Source organism: Gossypium raimondii, chromosome 12 (genome assembly GCF_025698545.1).
Source record: "Gossypium raimondii isolate GPD5lz chromosome 12, ASM2569854v1, whole genome shotgun sequence".
Lineage (NCBI taxonomy): Eukaryota > Viridiplantae > Streptophyta > Magnoliopsida > Malvales > Malvaceae > Gossypium > Gossypium raimondii.
This window is the reverse complement of record NC_068576.1, coordinates 6265010-6285230: the sequence shown is the minus strand read 5'-3', so window position 1 is coordinate 6285230 and position 20221 is coordinate 6265010. Positions and strand designations below refer to the sequence as shown.

The window sequence follows — 20221 nt, the reverse complement described above, 5'->3', positions numbered from 1 at the left end:
AATTGGTATGACCTATCCGTGAACACCTTAACCCTGAACTAGTCTGGACTGTGAGGTCAAGAGATAAGTAGTTCTTGCCGACTCATTATTCTAGTAAAATATCGAAAGATCCTGCTAGGATATCAGCTAGTTGATTGAACAAGAAAACCTAAAACAACAGTTGATTATGATTACCGAAGCAAGCTAATCACCCATGCTCAGATTTGATAAATTTATTATTTGATCATAATATAATTCATCTAAAGTACTAATTAGATCTATTTATGCTTAGGTTAGAATTAATTTAGTATTCGCCTCCCTTGGGTACAATCCTCGTAGTATTCATCTACTCCGTTGTAACTATATTACAACCTGACTCGTATACTTATGGACACCGCTTCTTCATATATTTTGTGCAGGATTTCTACTCTGGACGTTGGTACGGCCGGAGGCTGTCATATATACTACTGATATGAAAAATACAATAGCCAATTTTTTAATTTTTTCTTAGACTGTAAATAAGTATATTATTGATGTAAAATACAACATATCACATTTTTTTATATAATTGGAATAAGTACATTATGCATGAAAAAATTAACAATACAAATTAAAAGTTAACAAAGTAAATGATGATTTACCTGACAATTTTTAAAAAAAAAATAATTTGTCGTCCACCGAATGTGTGTCACAACCCGATGGATACCGGTTGTGAATAAGATTTCTTTGTAGTTGGGGTTTCGACTCCTTCTTCATCTTCATATTCACTTCGATCTCTATCTTCATCATCTTCTTCTCGTCGTTCCTCCGTGCTTGAGCATCGTGTCGTCCTAGGTTGCCCTCGTATATCGTCCTTTCGAGTAACAGGTGGTTGCAAAGATGAACCACATTGGTAGAACAATGACGCCAGGGTGTTTGCGACACTATCAGTCGATAAGTGTACGATGTCGCATAACCTGGTTTCGAATAAAATGTTGGAATTGTCAAAGATGGCGGATACATCGGTGTTGTTACTGGCATTGGCTCTCCATATGGTGCTGGGGATGGAGATGGTGTAAAAAATACACCTGCAGAAAGTGTTGATACATGATACGGTACAGTGCTTGTGTATAAAAAATAGGATTAGTGAAAACACCGAAATAATTTGAACTATGTTGACTAGGAGGTAGGGCAATCATCAGTACCACGTGTGGGGTTGGAGCTAATGGTAACTCCATCAAGGCATGTATTCCGACCTAAGATTCATATAGGGTTGTCTTGGCCTCCTACGACGTAGTTGCCTAGTCCTTTTCTCTTTCGGTAATAGATATGGCTTACCGTGATGTCTAAATCATATCATGTAATCAATAGAGGTCGCCAATTCCAATTCGAGAATTGATTCGCATATAGGTATGAAATCGTACATATTCTCCTAAATGTAGATATATTTTTCAAGGAATTTTGCCCAATCTTCATCGGTTCTCTCTCGCAAGTTGACTTTGTGTAGTTCTTTGACGTCTTAGGGTGACGACGGAATACTTTGCCTAAACATAAACTGGTGCAGCACCCGATCGGATTCGTGCATCTTCGTCATCGCAAAAAATATCAATGGCACCTTGACGTGCCAGATATTGCGGTTGACCAAAAATTCGATCGAGATGCATTCTTGAATTCTCGGATCAACGTATGACATCCATTCAAACTATAGTATGAAATTGTAAATTTTAGACTTAAGGGTGCAAAAAGCACTCAAACATTTTCAAAAAAAGCAATTAAGCCCCTGCTTTTTTTTTTTGCACTCATTTGGGTACTTGAACTTTCAAAATGCATCAAAAAGGCTCTCAAACTTTAAAAAAAAAAAAGAAATTAAGCCCTTATTTTTTTTTGCACTCAAATTAGGCACTTGATCTTTCAAAATGCATCAAAAAGACCCTCAAACCTTTTCAAAAAAAGCAATTAAGCCCCTACTTTTATTAAAAATTAGAAAAAAATTATAAAAAATAAAATCAATAAAAGCTATAAATATTATTAAAAATTTTAATAAAAAATTCAATTATTAAAAAGTTATTAAAAATTAGAAAAAAACATAAAAATTGTAAAAAATTATAAAATGTAAAGAATATAAGTTTCGTAAATTTTTTTATAAAAATTATGGTATCAAAAGAAGCATTTTATAATTTTTCTATAACTTTTATTAATTTTTATTTTTTTATCATTTTTCGCCACATGTCACGCTGTGTTTAGACCTATCCATGGGTCAGGTCACCCGACCCAGCTCGAAGGCCAGCCTGAAAAGTGAGAGGGTTTGGGTAAAAATATAGACTCGAAAAATGGGTTTGGGAAAAAAATAAAGCACGTTTTAGAAAACGGGTTGGGCCTCGGGTAAGGCTTTTTTGGCCCGGGCTCATCCCGGCTCGAATATGCAAAAAAAAAAACTGCTGCTTTTCCTTGCTATTTTTTTTACTATTTTCTTGTTATTTTTTTTCACTATTTTGCTACCTTTTCACTATTATGTTGGTACTATTTTATTGTTATTGTTTGGATATTGTATAACTCTTATTTTATTGTTAATTTTGTTATTATTTTAGAGGAAATTGCTTGTTAACTTGCACATATAGTGTTATTTAAGTATACATATTTTTAAAAAAATTATTTTCAATTTGTTCGGAAACATTTATTTTAATGTTTTTAGTTTTTTGATGTATTATATATATTTTAAAAATTTATAATAAAAAATCATATAAAAAATTAATATGGGTTGGGCCCGGTTTTTATCATTTTTATCCGGGCTGGACTTGGGCAAAATTTTAGATCCATTTTTCGAGTCGGGCCTAGCAAATAGACCTAAAACTTTGATTGGGCCCGACCCGTCCCATGGACACCTCTAGTTGTGTTGCGATACGTAATGACTTTAATTAAAAAAACTAGGGGTTGTTATTTTTTTTATGATTTTTATAAAATTTTAAATTTTTTTATTTTTTTACAATTTTTTTAAAAAAATATATTTTTTAATAAATTTATTTTATTTTATATTTTTATTAAAATTTAATAATTTTTTCTAAAGTTTATTATTTATTATTAATTTTTTTCTAATTTTAATAAGAGCAGAGGCATAATTACTTTTTTGAAAAATTTTGAGGGTCTTTTTGATGCATTTTGAAAGTTCAAGTACCTAATTGAGTGAAAAAAAATGAGCTTAATTGTTTTTTTTGAAGAAGTTTGCGGGCTTTTTACACCCTTAAGCCTAAATTTTATTATTTATTGAATATTAAATTTTAAATCCTTACGTAAATATTATATAATTTAAAAATTCAAAAACTAAGTTCGGCTTCTGATTGTTGATCTAACAGTAGTTGGATATCTTTGAGCTCGTTCATTATACTCACATGACTCGCCTTATTGTTCTACCTATTTAAATAATATGTTATTTCAAAAATATAGTAATGAAAAATATTATGATAACTATATTATCAAATGAATTTTACCTTATTACGAGTGGGAAAGAATAATAGGTGTTCACTCAATGACGTAAAAATGATAGTCAATACCATGCCCATGACAGCAGAATGAGTATGCAACTACCAATTTTAATTTTTTGTGGTTGCGTCGCCTAACACATCTCTTGTTACAATATGGTCAATATAGCTGATCCCTAATTAAGTCACCCCGCTTCTTTCAAGTCAATAAGTTGTAGTAGCCACATTAAATGTACTAGATTTTGAGATTTATCAGACATTAGAAGACCTCCGATTAACTTCAAGATGAATGCTTGGGCGTATTGTTCTCTTTCAAATGGCACTCGCGGAGTTGTCGACATAATTGAAATTTTCTTCCAACCACTTCATCTCTATCCGACTACCAAAAAACTTGTCCGACACCTTATCTAATAGTTGCTCGCAAATTGCGCTCCAGTTGCCAACGACCGTTGCCCTTGTAATGACTGACCCATCCAATGGTAAACTGAGTTGTAAAGCTACGTCCTTGAGTGTAATTGTACACTCGCTGCACGGAAGATGAAATGTGTGTGTCTTAAGTCTCCATCTTTCCGCCAAAGCGCTGATAAATGTGGGATCTAATTTAGTCCCCTCGAGCATACGAGACATGTGCAAAAATCTCCCCTCTTGCAAGTGTTATTCAATAACACGAACAATTAAATTGTGTATGTATGTATCTGAAATTCGATCTTTGGCTTGATTATATGAACATAAAAAAATTATAAAATTAATAATGTTAACAACTTATTAATAAACTTACTTAAAATTAAAAATTTTAATAATATTTTTTACTATTTACAATTGGATGTCGGAAATGTAATTGTTATAGAAATAAATATACGGAATTGTTATTATAAAAATCAGTTAAAAACAAAAAAATTTACGAAATATAAAATTAAGAGAAATTGAATGAAAAATTGAGAAAGGATAAAATGAATCAATTGAGAAAATAAGAGAATAAGATCTGGATGCAAAAGGAAAACAATTGCTTAAATTTATGCACCAAATAAATTAATCGTTTGGAAAAAAATTATGAACTTTTTACCCTAAATATAAAAAAATCATCCCTAATTGTTTTCTAAAACCATATATATATATATATATATATAAATTTTACTCAAAAGTCCGGGCACTTTTTAAAATAAAATAAAAGATTGAAACTAAAATAGCCTAAAATAGAATGAAGACATAACCGAAATATCATAAATTATAAATAAAGAATTTACAAGTTCTTCCTAGGAATCCTTTTTTTTATTATGTTTCTTCATTTAGTGTTAAGCACTCCTGCATGGCGATTTGGGCTTCAAATCGCAAAAATTAGGGCTCCGATGTGCTAATCGGTCGATTCCCAATTCCGTTCATTGAAGATGTGATCTCACAGCGACACTCGCGTTTTTTCCTTCTTAAATTTCAAACTCGTTAAAGGGTTTTTGAGGGGGATTTTGTTGTGGTTTGTGATTTTTAGGGTTAGGGTTTTTGAAGGCATGAAGGGGACTTTAGATCGAACCAAGGTGATTCTCCGCCACTTACCTCCGTCCATCACGGAGTCCATGCTTCTCGAACAAGTCGATAGTGCCTTTTCTGGCCGTTACAACTGGCTCTCCTTTCGTCCCGGGAAGAGTAGGTTGGTCCTTTCTTTCTTTCGTTTTTGTTTTTTTTGGGGGTGGGTTGGATCATATTCTTCATTGGACTTTTTTAGTATTTTCTTATCCTTATTTTTTCTTTTTGTTAATGGAGTCCCTCTCGGTCTCTATTTCTTTAACTTTGGCCGTATTTTCCTTTAGTGAATTGCATGGGTGTTTTCCTTTGCATTTTCAGTAAATTACTGCTTTCAGCCCTCATAAAGGTTGATTCGATATATATATATATATATCCAATGTGTCTTATGTGGAGATTATGCCATTGTGGGGTTAATTGCGGGTCTCTTGTAAAGGGACATGTTTGGCCTTGCTTTGCTTACTCAGAGTCTCAGTGTCTTTCTTTAGTAGGAGTGTTTATCTTGTCTTGTACTAGTTTTTGCCATGTTCTTGATTCTTCCGATCAAATATGAATAAATCGTTTAGATACTGCTGAGAGGCTAATTAATCCAGCTGGTCTTGCATTATCACGTTGTATTTTTTTTCATAACGGAAATTCTAGGGGTTGCTTACAGCAAAAGATTATCTTATTATGGTTTTACTTTTCAAAATTATTTGTAGTCAGAAGAATTTGTCTTATTCAAGAGCATACGTGGACTTCAAGAGGCCAGAGGATGTTTTAGAGTTTGCAGAGTTCTTTAATGGTCATGTATTTGTTAGTGAGAAGGGTATGCTTCTTGAACCTTTAACTTCTTAGAAATTGATGTAGTGTAGCTTTCATTTGTTATAAGCTATACTATTTTAGTTTTTATTGCAGCAGGGTGAAACTTAATCCTCTTTTAAGTCTCAAATAGGCATATGATCTGAATCTGTCTTTAATCCACACCTCAGAAAACTACGAGTTGTTTGGGGATGTTAGAGCACCTTGATTGCCTAATGGAAAAGATATTTTTGACAAGCTTATGTAGAATATCTCATTTTCTTTAATACCCCGTTTATCTTAGCCTCTATTTGCAATAAAGTGATTCTACATGTAGATTTCAAAGTAAAATATCTGTTCTCTTTTTCAGGGGCTCAGTTCAAAGCTGTTGTTGAGTATGCACCTTCTCAACGTGTTCCAAAGCAGTTCTCTAATAAGGATGGTCGTGAAGGGACCATATCCAAAGGTAATAAGCTGATTTTATTTAATCATAGTTGAAAAGAAGTGGAATTTGTGAAAGCTTATCTATGCCACTATTTTCCTCTTCTTGAATTCAAGTTTTTCTTGATAAACATCTAGATCCTGAGTATTTGGAGTTCCTTGAATTCCTTGCAAAGCCAGTTGAGAATCTTCCTAGTGCCGAGATACAATTAGAGAGAAGGGAGGCAGAAAGAGCTGGTTAGTTAGATGAATCTTATTCATATCTCTGAAGTTGTTATTTTGATCCTTTTGGAAAAACAAGAAGAAAGTTTTTGTAGTTATATTGACTGACTAAAAATTATCTTTATGTATTGCTATTTTTCTGTTATGCCACAATGGCTTTTTTCAGGTGTATCAAAGGATAGTCCGATAGTTACACCTTTAATGGATTTTGTTAGACAGAAAAGAGCTGCTAAGGGTGCATCTCGGGTAATATTTGCAACCCTATTATAGTTGACAAAAGTTAGGAGCTGTGTTGTGTTTGCTGTACCAAGCTTTGCCTTTACAGTCAAATAGGCTTTTCTTTCGTTCACTATAATGTGATTTGATAGGGAAATACGATCTTAAAATCAATCATTGACATCATTACTGAAGAATGATAAAATGTTATCCAAGGATTCAATACTTTTCTCCTCCAACCTTTTGACATATTGATAAATGGACTGAAGTAAGCTGTCTTTTTTTTTTCCCCAACTTTTCCTTTCCTGGTTTTATTTTATGTTATTCAGGTCAAAATATGCCGCTAGTCCCTTTACTTGAATGGAGTTTGAGATTTAGTCCCTATACTTCAAAATTTTAAGAATAAATCTTTTTTTAGATGTCAAATTGTGGTCCAATTGTTGACTTCCTTCCAAATTTACCATCAATACACTCATACAACCCTACAAACTTCAGAGGCATATTTGATAGCAAGCAAATTTTGATAGAAAATGCTAACGGTTTCCCCAAATAGACTTGAATTTTTAAATCTATAAAGTATGAGGATTTCATTTTTAACTTTTTTAATTACAGAGCCTGAATCTCAGACTTGTCGAAGTTCGGACCTTTTATTTATGCTTTTAATTTGTTTCTGATTTTCTTTCAGTGCTTTTCTGTGAGCTATTTGTGCCAGCAATTCATCATATGCAACTTACTGGTTCTAATAGTGTTTTTATCACAGAGGTCACTGTCTAATGGGAAAGTGAGCAAAAGAGCTGGTGGGTTATCTGGTGGGAGTCCAAGTTCAGCATCATCCAGAAGAGGTTCTGAAAAGCGAAGGGGTAGTACTACGGTGGTATGTGTATATTTGGTTAATTTAGGGAAAAACTATATAATATTTTTTGAGTTGATATCTTTCTCTCTTGCATAGTAATGGAGTTGTAATTTCATGTTGTAAAGATGTGTAGATTTGGGTATTTTTCGATACATTTGCTTTTGATTTTTCCCCTTTTAATAATAAATCTAGTTGTTTTGATGGATTTCCTGGTCGGATATTGGAAGTTTCTTTATCATTAATTCCTTGTCCTTTTGGTGGCAGTATGTTCTAAGGGATAGCTTGAAAAATGCAAGTGGCAAAGACAAGTCCGCTTACATTCTGGTTTCCAAAAGGGATGATAAGCAACTTTCTGATAAGCATGCTACCTTAGCTACACCTGTGGGAACTCAAATATCTGAAGAGGAAAGTGGTATGGGTGATAATGGATAAATGCCTAATATATATTATTCTAATTTTCCTTTGTTTAATGAGCTATTATTCTTTGCTTTATGTATGTTTTATTTGGCATTGTAATCAGTCAGAAATTTTCATTTTGTGGTTGCATTCTCACGTTTCATGTTTCCAGTTTAAATTTCTCATTCTTGTTTTTCCAGGAGTTTCTGGAATTACTGATGCTGGTAAAAAGAAAGTTCTGCTTCTTAAAGGGAAAGAGAGAGAATTTTCTCATGTGAGCCTCTTGTTCCTTTTTTGTCATGTTCTAGAGTGCATTTATGCATACTTGGGGAATGGGTAAGGATTTTATTTTATTATTATTTTTTGGTGGGGGTGTAGGTTAAATTGGGGGAGAAAGGAACAATGCTACTCTCATTCTATATGTGATATTGTTGCTAATAAGATTGTTGTTTTCACATGGATACTGGAAGGAATTATAGTTCTCAATCACCATGTTTTGCGATTTTGCATTCCTTATGATTATAATTCTTTGCACAGGTGGCTGGAAGCATGTTACGTCAACAGGATATTGCATCGCCAATTACAAAAATACTTGGCTCAACTCCTATCAAACAAAATGTTGGGCGTGAAGGCAGAATTATCAGAGGTGTACTTTTAAACAAGGATGCTCGTGAGTCTTCTCGGGTCCAGTCAGAGCAGCAGCTTCAGGCCCCAAATTTGGAAAAGGACAGACGACCTTCTCGGCATTCACATGCACAATTAGTGTTGAAGGATACTAACAGTTCAGACGATAAGGTCGGGAGTGACTTGCATGGTAGTGAGAAGCCAGAGAGGCGTAGGAGAAACAAAGACAGGCCAGACCGTGGTGTATGGACCCTTCGCCGTTCTGATGGATCATATGCAAGTGATGAGTCCTTGTCATCATCTGCTTCTCAATCTGCACAGATGCCTTTAGATTCTTCAGAAGGTATGTTAAATCTCAGCTATTATTGTTACTTGGGATAATCATTATCCTGGGGATTTTCTACTAAATGTAGTTGATTGCTATCATGACACATTGAACTTGCATATGTTTGCACTTGGGATTTTGCATTATGTGCTCTGTGAGTAGCAGCAGCAAACCAGAACTGCATAAAACATAATTTTCCTTAGGGAGAACTTGATGTTTCTTTTTCCATATACAATTGGCAGGGGCTTATGGTGATACTAAAGTTGATTTATCTAATGTTCGGAGCATGCAACCTAAAACTGTCAGAAGTGGCCGTAACAGTTCTTTTGATGGTGGTTAGCTTTGTGTTCGGAAGCTGATTAACTGTCTGTTTTGTGTTTGTTTGCATTTCATCAATATTTCTTGTAAATTTATGCAGGATCCTCTAAACATGGTAGCCGATGCGGAGCAGTTGCTGATGGATCATCTGTTGTGAGTGATGGGAAACCAGGGAAGAGAGGCAATGCTTCTGCCTATGGTTCTCATGAGGTGATTATATTTGTGCTGTAATATCTGATATGTTTAATAGTGTTATTCTGTTAATGTTTATTCTCCAAATTTGCAGAAGCAAGTCTGGGTACAGAAATCTAGTTCAGGTTCTTAGTGAATTTTTAAAATGGTAAGCACTTAATTCTTGTGAACGCATTTATTGTAATGATTTGAATTTGTTGGCCACTTCTTTACCAGCTTGAAAGTTACACAGTTTAGAGCATGATGTGAACTATTTGTTCTTGTAAAGGAAGTATGTAGTTGGACTGATTTCTCAGCCTGTTGGAGTGCTGTATTGAAATTCAGGGAATGGCCAGTTAGATCATAATCAGTCTGTTTTTTTGAGTCTAGTTGAAGGTCTAAACCGTTTGCCAGGTAATGCCTCAAATGTTCACCTTGAATTAGTTAGGTGGTTGCCAAGTTAACTTAAGACTCGAAACATCTGTCAAACCATAGCTAACTTGTTTGAAGTTGGTCTAATGCAACCATTAGTGTGTTCCTGTTATTAGCTTGTGATTAATTCTTTTGTCACGGAAGTTTTACAAATTATGAAAAGTGGTGATATAAAAGAAAAAGTTCGGAAGCCGTGCCTTGAAATGTTAATCTGTGTTACTGATAATATATTATGAATGAGACATTGATCATAAATCTCATCTAGAGTATGGAATATTAAAATCTGCTTGAATTCATCCATCCGAGTAAAATTTGTTTGTCGTGGCTGTGAAACAAATTGGTTTATTGAATTGGATTGTTGTCTTGAGGAGTGGGACTGTCATCTTCCATTTTGCCACATGAAAGAAAATTCCAGTGTAGGTAGGGTGTTGCCTCATTGCATGGTTCATACTATTTCATTTGTGTTGTCGGATGCAACATACATTTATTTTTATTTCAAGGTATTGTAGTCATTCTCACTTTGTATCATTATTTATGCAGCAGAGTGCATGGTCACTTGAATTTTGAGCATGCAGTTGCAATTGCTGTAGGTTGTCTTGGTACCCATGATCTTATCGCAGAAGGTTGGGTGACCTACAGAGGTTGCAGATGGTATCACTGTAATTAACACACGGGAGGGTGAAGAAATCTCCATCTTTGTGAAAGATGGTTGAGAATAGAAGAAGGTTATGATTTTCTAATCACACGATACCACTGTTTTCTTGGTCCCTGCAGATATTATCCAGTTGAGGACTCAACTGGAACTGTAAATATAAATGCAGCGGTGTGGTCTTGTTTGCTGGACTTTAGTTTAGGGTTAGCACTTTGTGTATAAAAGGCAGCCAGCCAGCCCCACAAGTTTTCAGGTGGGTTTTGTGCAAGAGAAGGAAAGTCTCCCTCCTTCGCAGCTTGTTTTGGATCTTTATTTCTTTGACTTCGTTGATACTTTTTGAGTGTTTTGGAGGAATATGGTAAATTTAAATGTCGTTGGGAACCCACCTCCCATGTTACTCAAATTGATGATGCCATTTGATGTGATTGCCCAACGAGATTTCTTTCTTTTCTTTTTCTCTTAATAAAGTGCTGGTTGAAAATTGGACAAGTGTTTCTCCTTCGAATAAATTATACTTTCTGGCCAAAATAATAATAATAGTAAAAAAACAAGAATTTGAGTAAGGTATTTCAACAAAAAAGACGAGTATCCTTTGAAGCGAAACGAGCGCCACATTTCTGTATTATGTAAATTTAGTAGTACATTCATAGATTGTTAGGTTTAGACGTTACCCTTCGTATTCATGCACTATCAGAGGAGTCCAGAATGGCTCCTCAGAATACTGTTCCTTTTGTAGATCATGTTTTGTTGGATCTTGATCATTCAACGTTCGTATATCTAAAAATGAAATAATTTTAGAAAATAAAAAAGAGAGAGATGTAAATTAGATAGAATTTTAGAGACAAGTTGGGTCAGAACATGTCCATATGTATACTCTTTTTCTTTAATTATGTAGTGGACCATAACTAGTGTTTTTCTTTTCTTTCTTTTTCTTATAGATAAACAAACCACTTTTATATCGTTACAGAGGGTATGTATATGTATGTGCAGTGGAGGAGGAGGACACCTTAACTCGACATTTATATAATTGCCCTTTCTTACCCATGACTATGACACTTGGGCCTTGGCTACTCTCCCTTCCTGTTTTTATCATTTTATGCAATATCTTACGAATTTAAAAAAAAAAACAATTATATAAGCACTGATTTGAGTTTATTATAGCAAATTTTAATCATATCAACTAATTTTAAATTCAGAAGGTATATGATTTGATAATTTCCAGTCTATAATAATAAATCAGATTTACCATCCAGTTATCTATAACAACTGCATGGAATTCTTCCTAATTCTCATTCAAATTCAATACAATCACAAGTATCATATATGAAATATAAACGAATTAAGAATCGCATGATAACTGGGTTTACCAATGGAAGCAGGTAATGGTATAATTGCCTTTTCAAACCTTCTTGAATTTTATATTTTAATTTAATCTCTTGTAGCTCTTTAATTAAAGGGTAAACTACACCCAAGGTCACTTTTGTTTACCTTTGGTTACGTTTTAGTCACTTATGTTTGACATGTCACGTTTTAGTCATTTATGTTATCATGTTGTAACATTTTAGTCATTGAGCCATTAATAAATGCGTTAATGGTGTAGCAGTGGTGACGTGTACGTTAAATCATCATTTCAAACAAAATTTTAGGTTAAATTATACAATTGATCCCATATTTTTTCGTTTTAAGTAATTTAATTTTTTTTTATTTTATGTTCTTTAAACTTTCCTCTTTTTTTCCATTCTCTTTTGTTTCTCCCTCTGTTTTCATATCTTTCCCATTTCTTTTAACATATTAGAAAGTCGAATTGGCAGTGAAAAAAGAAGTAGGAAGTCGACTATCATCATTTGCCTATAAACCAAAACCTATAACCAAAACCCATAAACCCATACCATGCTTCTTTCTTCACTACCAATTCGACTTTCTGGTATGTTAAAATAAATAAAGAAGGTAGGAAAACAGAGGGAGAAGCAGAAGAGAATGGAAAATAAAGAAAATAAAGAATGAAAGTTAAAAGAACATAAAAGAATTGAATTGCTCAAAACGAAAAATTATGGGGACCAATTGTATAATTTAACCTAAAATTTTTGTTTTAAATGATAATTTAACGTGCCACGCCAGCTTACCATTACACCATTAACGACAATTAACGGCTCAGTGACTAAAATGTTACAACACAATAACGTAAGTGACTAAAACGTAACATTTCAAACATAAGTGACTGAAATGTAACCTAAGGTAAACAAAAGTGACCATGGGTGTAGTTTACCCTTAATTAAATGAAAATTTGGCCTTCAAAAAGTCAATTTAACACTTTGATGCCTCCAATTCTTTTAATCTTATCTCGTCCTCTAAAATAAAAGAAAATTGTAGATACTAAGCTTTGATCAACAATGCAAAAAGCTTCACTAACAATTCTCCTCGTCGTTTTAAACAAATAAAAGTTGTATTATGATTAATTATATATAATATGAAGAGTAAGAAATAAACAAAATTAGTTAAAGAAATAGGTGGCGTAATATATGATTATTCTTATTTTTATTCCAAATCAAAATAATTGAACTGGTAAAGTAATTAGGCACACGTCAGATTCTAAATTTCTACCTCTCTACTTTATAAAATTGAAGATTTAATGTAATTGGATAATACTTTTAAAATTTGCTATTAAATCACTACTTAAAAAAACTAATAAATTAAAATATAAAAAATAAATTTCCAATTTTTGTAGGGTTGGACGAATGAAATTTGTAATTAAATTGGATAATAATGTTGGATTCGTTAGGGATAAAATGTTATTTTAAATTAGGTATAAATTTACGTGGTTATGTAGTTTGAAAAGGAAAACAAATATATTCTGAGGGATTGAAGAAGTTGATTTAAACTGATTAACAAAAATAATTTAGAATGAATGGAAGCGGAATAGAAGCAACAGTGAAGGGATTTGTTTAAAAGAATAGCAATGATGATTATAATTATTAGGTTAAATGAAGGTTGTCAGGTAATTTTCAGTTCTCAATTTCATTCCCAAAAACATCCATAAAACTCCAAACATTCACTTTCTCTCTCCATATATATATCCCCATCTCTCTCTCCACTCAAAAGAACATAGAAAAATGTAAATTACAAAAAATAAAAAAAAGGAAAATCAAGAAAATAGAATACTTGATCAGATCAGAAACTGTTCTTAGTTTCCTTTTTTTTTTTTTTTGCAAGAGCTGCTTTGAATTCGTAAGTGGACGCCGGAGATTGGAAGAGAAAGATGCGCTTGATCTGTTCCAAGTTTCATTTCCAACTCTTCCCAGTAAGTATCCGAAACGCTAACAATGTTTTCACGATCTGTTTTTTTTTTAAAGTGAAATAGTTTAGGTTTAATTATAAGCAGAAGTGCTTTTTTAAGGATTTTCTTCTATAAATTTGTCCTTAGAGTGGACATAGGTGTGGTTTCTTGTGTTTCGACTGGTTAGATTAGGGTTGGATCTGATCGAAGCTCGTTACCAGTTAGACGGATGATTTCACGTTGTGATTGTGAGTCACTGTGAAATTTTCTTCACTTTTTGCTAATTTTGTTACTATTTTGTCCTCGATTTTTCTTTTACATTATTTTGAGATCACAATGATTATTTTATGGAAACTAATTGCTAAGAAGTAAGCTTTTTTTTAATAGAAAGAAGGTTCATTTTTTAAGGTAAAATAATTGACTGAAGATTAAGCAAAACAGTAAATCTAGGGCATCTTTCAGAGAGTACGACATTAGACTTTAACTTTTACATGGAAATGAATTTATATAGCTGATCTCACTATTTTGAAGTCAAGCTCTGGTCTGTTTGTCTTAACAGTTCGTTTCTTGACTGAGAATATATTTCTTCTTTGTTTCCCAGTTTCCTTGTTTCGTTGCATTTCTTTTGACACAAATTCCTAAAATTATATCCTACGCAAAGAACTGATAATTTTAATTCCAACATGTTTTCAATATTCCATTTTATCTATCTTGTTGTTATTTGTTCTAATATGTAAACGATTAAGTTCACCTCTGCTAGAAGCATATAATTGTTTCTATTTGAGGAGTTTATTCTTGTGATGTTGTCTAGGAAGCTATTTTCTTGATGCATTTCTTTTTCTTCTTATCAGATCTTTTTATCTCAGTTGGTGGCCATTTATGTTAACTAATCATTCTATATTTATCTTTGTTAAGGTTTCTGACTCTTAATTTCGGGAATCTGTTAGGAAGATTGGTGCTTGGACGGGATGGGCAGCTGCACTGCAGAGTATATGGTGGATAGCAAATACTAGAGAATCTATTAAGGTTTCCTGGCTGAATTATGGCTTCTGCAAGCCTAGGAAATGGTGGAGCAGGTAGTTCAAGGTCTGTCAACAGTTTCAAAAGTTCTTCTAGTTCTGTTGATTGGCTGGGGAGAGAAATGCTTGAAATGAGATTGAGAGACAAAGTGGACCATGACGAAGACAGAGTAAGCAGCTCAATTTATATATAGAGAGGGGTTGGGGTGGGGGATTGGACGTGCCAAAATATCTAATTGAAAATATGGTAGTTTGCCTGTTGAAACCTTAAGTAGAAGTTCACAATCTTTGCAAAATGCTTTTATACTTTGTAAGTGACCCCTTTTGTTGTCCATGCAGGATAGTGAACCTGATGTAGTTGATGGAGTGGGTGCTGAAACAGGGCATGTGATTAGAACAACCATTGGTGGCCGAAATGGTCATTCAAAGCAGGTTGGAAGAAAAATGAATTAGCTTGCAAATTTTCTTTTGAAATTCAATTTATTTGGTTTTGTTACTGACACGCATTATTTTACTTTTTGTTTTGATTGACAGAATGTCAGTTATATTGCTGAGCACGTGGTTGGAACTGGTTCTTTTGGTGTTGTTTTCCAAGTATGTACTTCTATTATACTCCTGTCTGTATATGTTCTTGACTTTATGCAAATAGATTATAACCTTGAAGTGAGTCGGCTGATTGCTGCAGGCAAAATGTCGTGAAACTGGAGAAATTGTTGCCATCAAGAAGGTTCTACAAGACAAGCGTTACAAGAACAGGGAGTTACAGATTATGCAAATGCTGGACCATCCAAATATAGTTTCCCTTAAGCATTATTTTTTCTCAAAAACAGACAAGGAGGAACTCTACCTCAATCTTGTTCTTGAGTATGTTCCTGAGACTGTTAATCGCACAGCAAGAAGCTACAGCCGGATCAACACGCGAATGCCTTTAATATATGTTAAACTCTATACCTATCAGGTGCGTCCCTGTTTTATGGAAGCATATCCTTATATGTTTTGTTGATTTATGGACTGATGGAGTTGGAATATGTTTCTTAGGTAATTGGGTAGTTCAAAATTGTTTGAAAAATGATTTGTGGTCTAACTTCTCCGGTATTGTTATTATCTCATATGGTAATATAATGAGAAGTCATCCTTCAATTTTAAATTCAAACTATTGCTTTCCCATAAGGTTGGTCAAATATTTTAATTTCTTTTGAGATAAATTTGCTTTTCTTTATACCTTTCTTCTGTCTAGTTTATATGCAAAAAGATTTTAATTGAATAGAAGAAAGCTGTAGTTAATTGTCTTCTTTTGGCTTGCAGATTTGCAGAGCACTTGCCTATATACACAACTGCATTGGTATATGTCACCGTGATATTAAACCTCAAAACTTACTTGTAAGACTCTTCTTCTCAGGAATCATGTATTTGCCGCAGAAAGAGATATTTTTCATGTAATAGTGTACTCTTTGCTCATAAATGTATTGTTTGTTACTCTTGGTGGTAAAGTCTCTTGACCTTAAAAAGACATTTGAATTATTGGCTTCATTCTTTTTATCTTTGCTAGACATATAGTAGTTATGTGGAGCTACCCTGATATAAATTAGGTAGCTTCAGGATTTATTAGTTTTTTCTTTTTATATGAGGAAAAAAGAAAATGTTAAACTGGCTTCATATTTGGTTTCAAATTGTCCTCCATTTGATGAGAACTGCTATGGTTCATGCCCAGGTGAATCCACATACACATCAGCTGAAAATTTGTGATTTTGGGAGTGCTAAAATGCTGGTAAGCTTGATACAATAGTAATTTTTGTGGCCGGTTCTGTTTTCATCACCTCAGCATGGTTCCTTTCCAACCTTTTCAGGTAAAGGGAGAGCCGAATGTTTCTTACATCTGCTCGAGATATTATCGTGCTCCTGAACTCATATTTGGTGCTACTGAGTACACAACTGCTATAGATATATGGTCCACTGGTTGTGTGATGGCTGAGTTGCTTCTTGGACAGGTTTGTATAATCAGAATACTGTTATAAGTTACTGTTGGTTTAATAAGTCAGTTGTTTCTGACTTCTAACTTACCATGCAGCCACTGTTTCCTGGTGAGAGCGGGGTCGACCAATTAGTTGAAATCATTAAGGTGATTGCTTCTACCAATTCTCATAAATTTTTTGGAGTATATGCTCTTGAGGCATGATTAATCTGTTAATTTTGACCATTGGCTAGAATTGGACAAATCAGTTGAAGTTTATGACATCCCAACACAACTCTCAGATTATAGATTGACCAAAAGGATACTAATAAAATAAACCATAAACTTTTATAATCAGTGTAGACTAACTTTTTCTTAAACTCAGTTAAGAATGAAACTAAATGTACTCTTGGGTTGGTTTATAAACTCCGAATATAAGTTGACATGTTTCACAGAAGTTAGAAATGAGTTTCTATGGTGTCACTCTTCCTTTTGATGAATAGAGAAAAAAAATGTTGAACCAAATAAATTCAGTATTTGGGGATTTGAATATGTTAAAAGTACTGCCAGATACAGTCTGCACCATAACTATTTGGTTGGTGCCTTTTGGATGGCCCTAAGAAAGCTTCTATATATTTTCAATTGTTGTTTAGGTTTTGGGGACTCCAACAAGGGAGGAGATCAAGTGCATGAACCCAAACTACACCGAATTCAAGTTTCCCCAGATAAAACCACATCCATGGCACAAGGTATATGCATGTTCTTTTTTCTTCTCCATTTTTTGTGCCTTTGTCATAATATTTTCTTTTTCAAAATTCATATTACATTTTTGCAACAGGTCTTCCAAAAGCGTTTACCTCCAGAAGCAGTAGACCTTGTCTGTAGGTTTTTTCAGTACTCTCCTAATTTGCGATGCACTGCTGTAAGTGTGACATTCTTAAGTTTGCTTCCTTGATAAGTAATGGTAAAAATATAATTCAATAATCAGCCTCTTCTTCTCCCGTTTCCATGTGTATCTCCTTGTAATGGTACTTCTTTAGTTGGAGGCTTGCATTCACTCTTTCTTTGATGAATTGAGGGACCCAAATGTTCGCCTTCCCAATGGCCGTCCGCTACCACCACTCTTCAATTTCAAGCCTCAAGGTCAGTTCCGCTTGGTACTTAAATACACTTAGCATCTTATGTCATTTAGATGCGTTGTTGCATTATTTTGCTGAGAAATCTCATTGACAAATCATCATAGCATAAAAGAAAAAAAAAGAACTATGATAAAATCTATCTAGTAACTACGTTGTTCAATTGGTTAATCATATCCTGATGACTTTCCAACCTGCTGAGTGGTCTTAACCTCTTGCTCTCTTTTTCCTCTTAAACGGCAGAGCTCTCTGGTATCCCTCCTGAAGTTGTCAAGAAACTTATTCCGGAGCATGCTTGCAAGCAGAATTTATTCATGGCACTGCACACTTAGCAACCATTCCAAGTTTCTTGGGTTCCTACTAGCAAATCTGAGGCCATTTGATCTGTATCAACATAAGCAAAAGATCCCTGACCCGACTTGCAGCATCGATGTAGTGAAAGAAGTGTTAGAGAACAAGTGAGTAGAAGGGAGGAGAGGCAAGGCTTTGAATGCTGGTGAAGCTGTTTTGCTGTTCATTTTGTGGATGCAATTATTATAAGTAGTATCAACTTGTGTTCTTAATGTATATGCATTGGTGATCCATAGTAATATTAGAATGGTGAGAAGCTATATATGTATTTTACCATCTGCTGGTAAGTTTTCGTCCTGTATCTCAGCTTTCTTCTTCAGTAAGATCCAAGTTTGGCTTATGGATTAAGAAATTATCCCTTATTATATATGATGTTGATCTATTTGTTTTTCAATATGTATATATTTATCTAGGTAGATTGAAAAGGAAATAAAAAGAAAGAGAGGATGGGGGAAGGATGTAGTGAGCTGATGGTGGTTCATTTTATTAGAGAGAAGGTTCCCTTTTGTTGCGCTTCGAAGTGAATTTCCGATGTGGCAAGGAAGGAGCAGTGGGCAGTCCCACTAGAGTAGGCCTTTTAACCCACTCCTAGATAAGTAGGTTGAGAAGGCATAGTCTTGGAGGTTCCATTGCCATTTTCAAAATAAACGATCGATTAAAACCTCAACTTCCCCTGCTGAATAGACTGACATCACAGACTCAACCGCATCCAGAAAGAAGGCTTCTCTTTCTTTTACACTATGTAAAATTAATAATTTTAAAGCTTTTCGTCAACAAAATCCTATTAACATGCAAAATAATATTATTTTTAACTAAATATATATATTTTTGATCCCAAATCCTCTTTTCCAAAGCATATAAAAATTATGAAGGTTTACATAAAAAACTATGAGAGCATATAAAAAACACGAGAGAGTGCAAAAATAATGACGAAATACCAAAATACATTATAAGAGAATACAAAAATTATAAAAAAGTAGCAATAAGTATGAGAGTTGGGTTTTAAAAAATTGAAGAAGTATAAAAATTATAATGGATTATCAAATATTAGTTTTATTTATTTATTTATTTTTAAAATTTTATCCTTATATATAATATTTTAGTATTGAATATTAGTATGCAAAATTAATAATTAAAATGACCAATTTTTCCTTCAATAAAATCCCATTAAAATTTTAATATGAAAATAATATTTTCACTAAAGAAAATTATATTTCCAATTATTGCGAAAGCGTATTAAAAATTATGAAGGTTTATAAAAATTATGAAGAGACTCAAAAATTATAAAAGCACACCAAAATACATAAGGAGTACAAAAAATTATGAGGCGTGTACCAAAAATAATTAGAGAACACCAATAAACATGAGAGAGTGTCAAAATTATGAGGGAATACATAAAATTTTAAGGAAATACCAAAAACATGAATATAACGCCTCGAAATTTTTGGTATCAAATTTTGTACCGAATCGATATAAAATCAATAAAACTCTTTTATAATAAATTATTAAACAATTTTGTACAAAATTATCAAATTTAGATTTTCAGTATTTTTATGAACCTATTTGAAATTTTAGCTTGATTTCATGACTAAATTGACATTCGATTTTGTTTTAAGGATTAAATTAAATTTTGTTACTACCATAAGTTACTTGTCTGCTTAAAATGATATCTACAATGGAAGTGTTAGATTGCAGTGGCCATTACAGCTTGGCACTAAGAAAACTGTGCAAACAAAATAACAAATAACATAAAGAATTTGTTTACACAGTTCGATTTTCATACATCTACGTAACTTAGCTTAGTGAGTAATTTCACCATCTATGTTCACAAATACTACACGTGATTCAAACTTTATCACTCTCTAAGTATAGAGATCTCACCTTTATACCTAAATATTAGAATACTCACCTCCAAATCCTCCCCCTAAGAACTTGGCAGTAAACACTCAATAATGTTTACAATAACAATTTGCACTCTCACAAAACATTTCCTCAATGAATAGATTAGAACGCAGTCAATAAACTCTCATACATACCTAGACATGTCTCAAAAGCGTATATCGATTTCGATTTGCTGACATAGAATCCAAGTGAATATAAAGTAACTCCTT

The 20221-nt window shown here is 33.4% G+C and overlaps 2 protein-coding genes across 6 annotated transcripts; both read left to right on the top strand.

Moving 5' to 3' along the window:
• The first annotated feature begins 4634 nt into the window (after positions 1–4634).
• LOC105763037 (regulator of nonsense transcripts UPF3) lies at positions 4635–10868 on the top strand. Of its 4 annotated transcripts, none has more exons than XM_052625426.1 (14): positions 4635–4821; positions 4918–5076; positions 5651–5757; positions 6100–6195; positions 6309–6407; positions 6559–6638; positions 7369–7482; positions 7726–7873; positions 8058–8131; positions 8395–8824; positions 9049–9141; positions 9225–9334; positions 9411–9464; positions 10318–10868. In XM_052625426.1, coding segments are annotated over exons 1-13 (1551 nt in total). In that variant the 5' UTR covers positions 4635–4819; the 3' UTR covers positions 9450–9464; positions 10318–10868. The 4 variants fall into 4 exon arrangements, with proteins under 4 accessions (XP_052481386.1, XP_052481385.1, XP_012436522.1 ...); XM_052625425.1 differs by having other exon boundaries at positions 10271–10868; XM_012581068.2 differs by having other exon boundaries at positions 4636–4821; positions 10268–10868.
• A 2532-nt stretch (positions 10869–13400) lies between these two features.
• LOC105763036 (shaggy-related protein kinase kappa) lies at positions 13401–18504 on the top strand. Of its 2 annotated transcripts, none has more exons than XM_012581062.1 (13): positions 13401–13677; positions 14601–14842; positions 15012–15104; positions 15207–15266; positions 15358–15630; positions 15978–16052; positions 16384–16440; positions 16520–16660; positions 16741–16791; positions 17277–17372; positions 17462–17545; positions 17664–17766; positions 18003–18504. In XM_012581062.1, the coding sequence occupies exons 2-13, from the start codon at positions 14696–14698 to the stop codon at positions 18089–18091; spliced, it is 1269 nt and encodes a 422-aa protein (XP_012436516.1). In that variant the 5' UTR covers positions 13401–13677; positions 14601–14695; the 3' UTR covers positions 18092–18504. The 2 variants fall into 2 exon arrangements, with proteins under 2 accessions (XP_012436516.1, XP_012436517.1); XM_012581063.2 differs by having other exon boundaries at positions 13441–13677; positions 14569–14842.
• The last annotated feature ends 1717 nt before the right edge of the window (positions 18505–20221 follow it).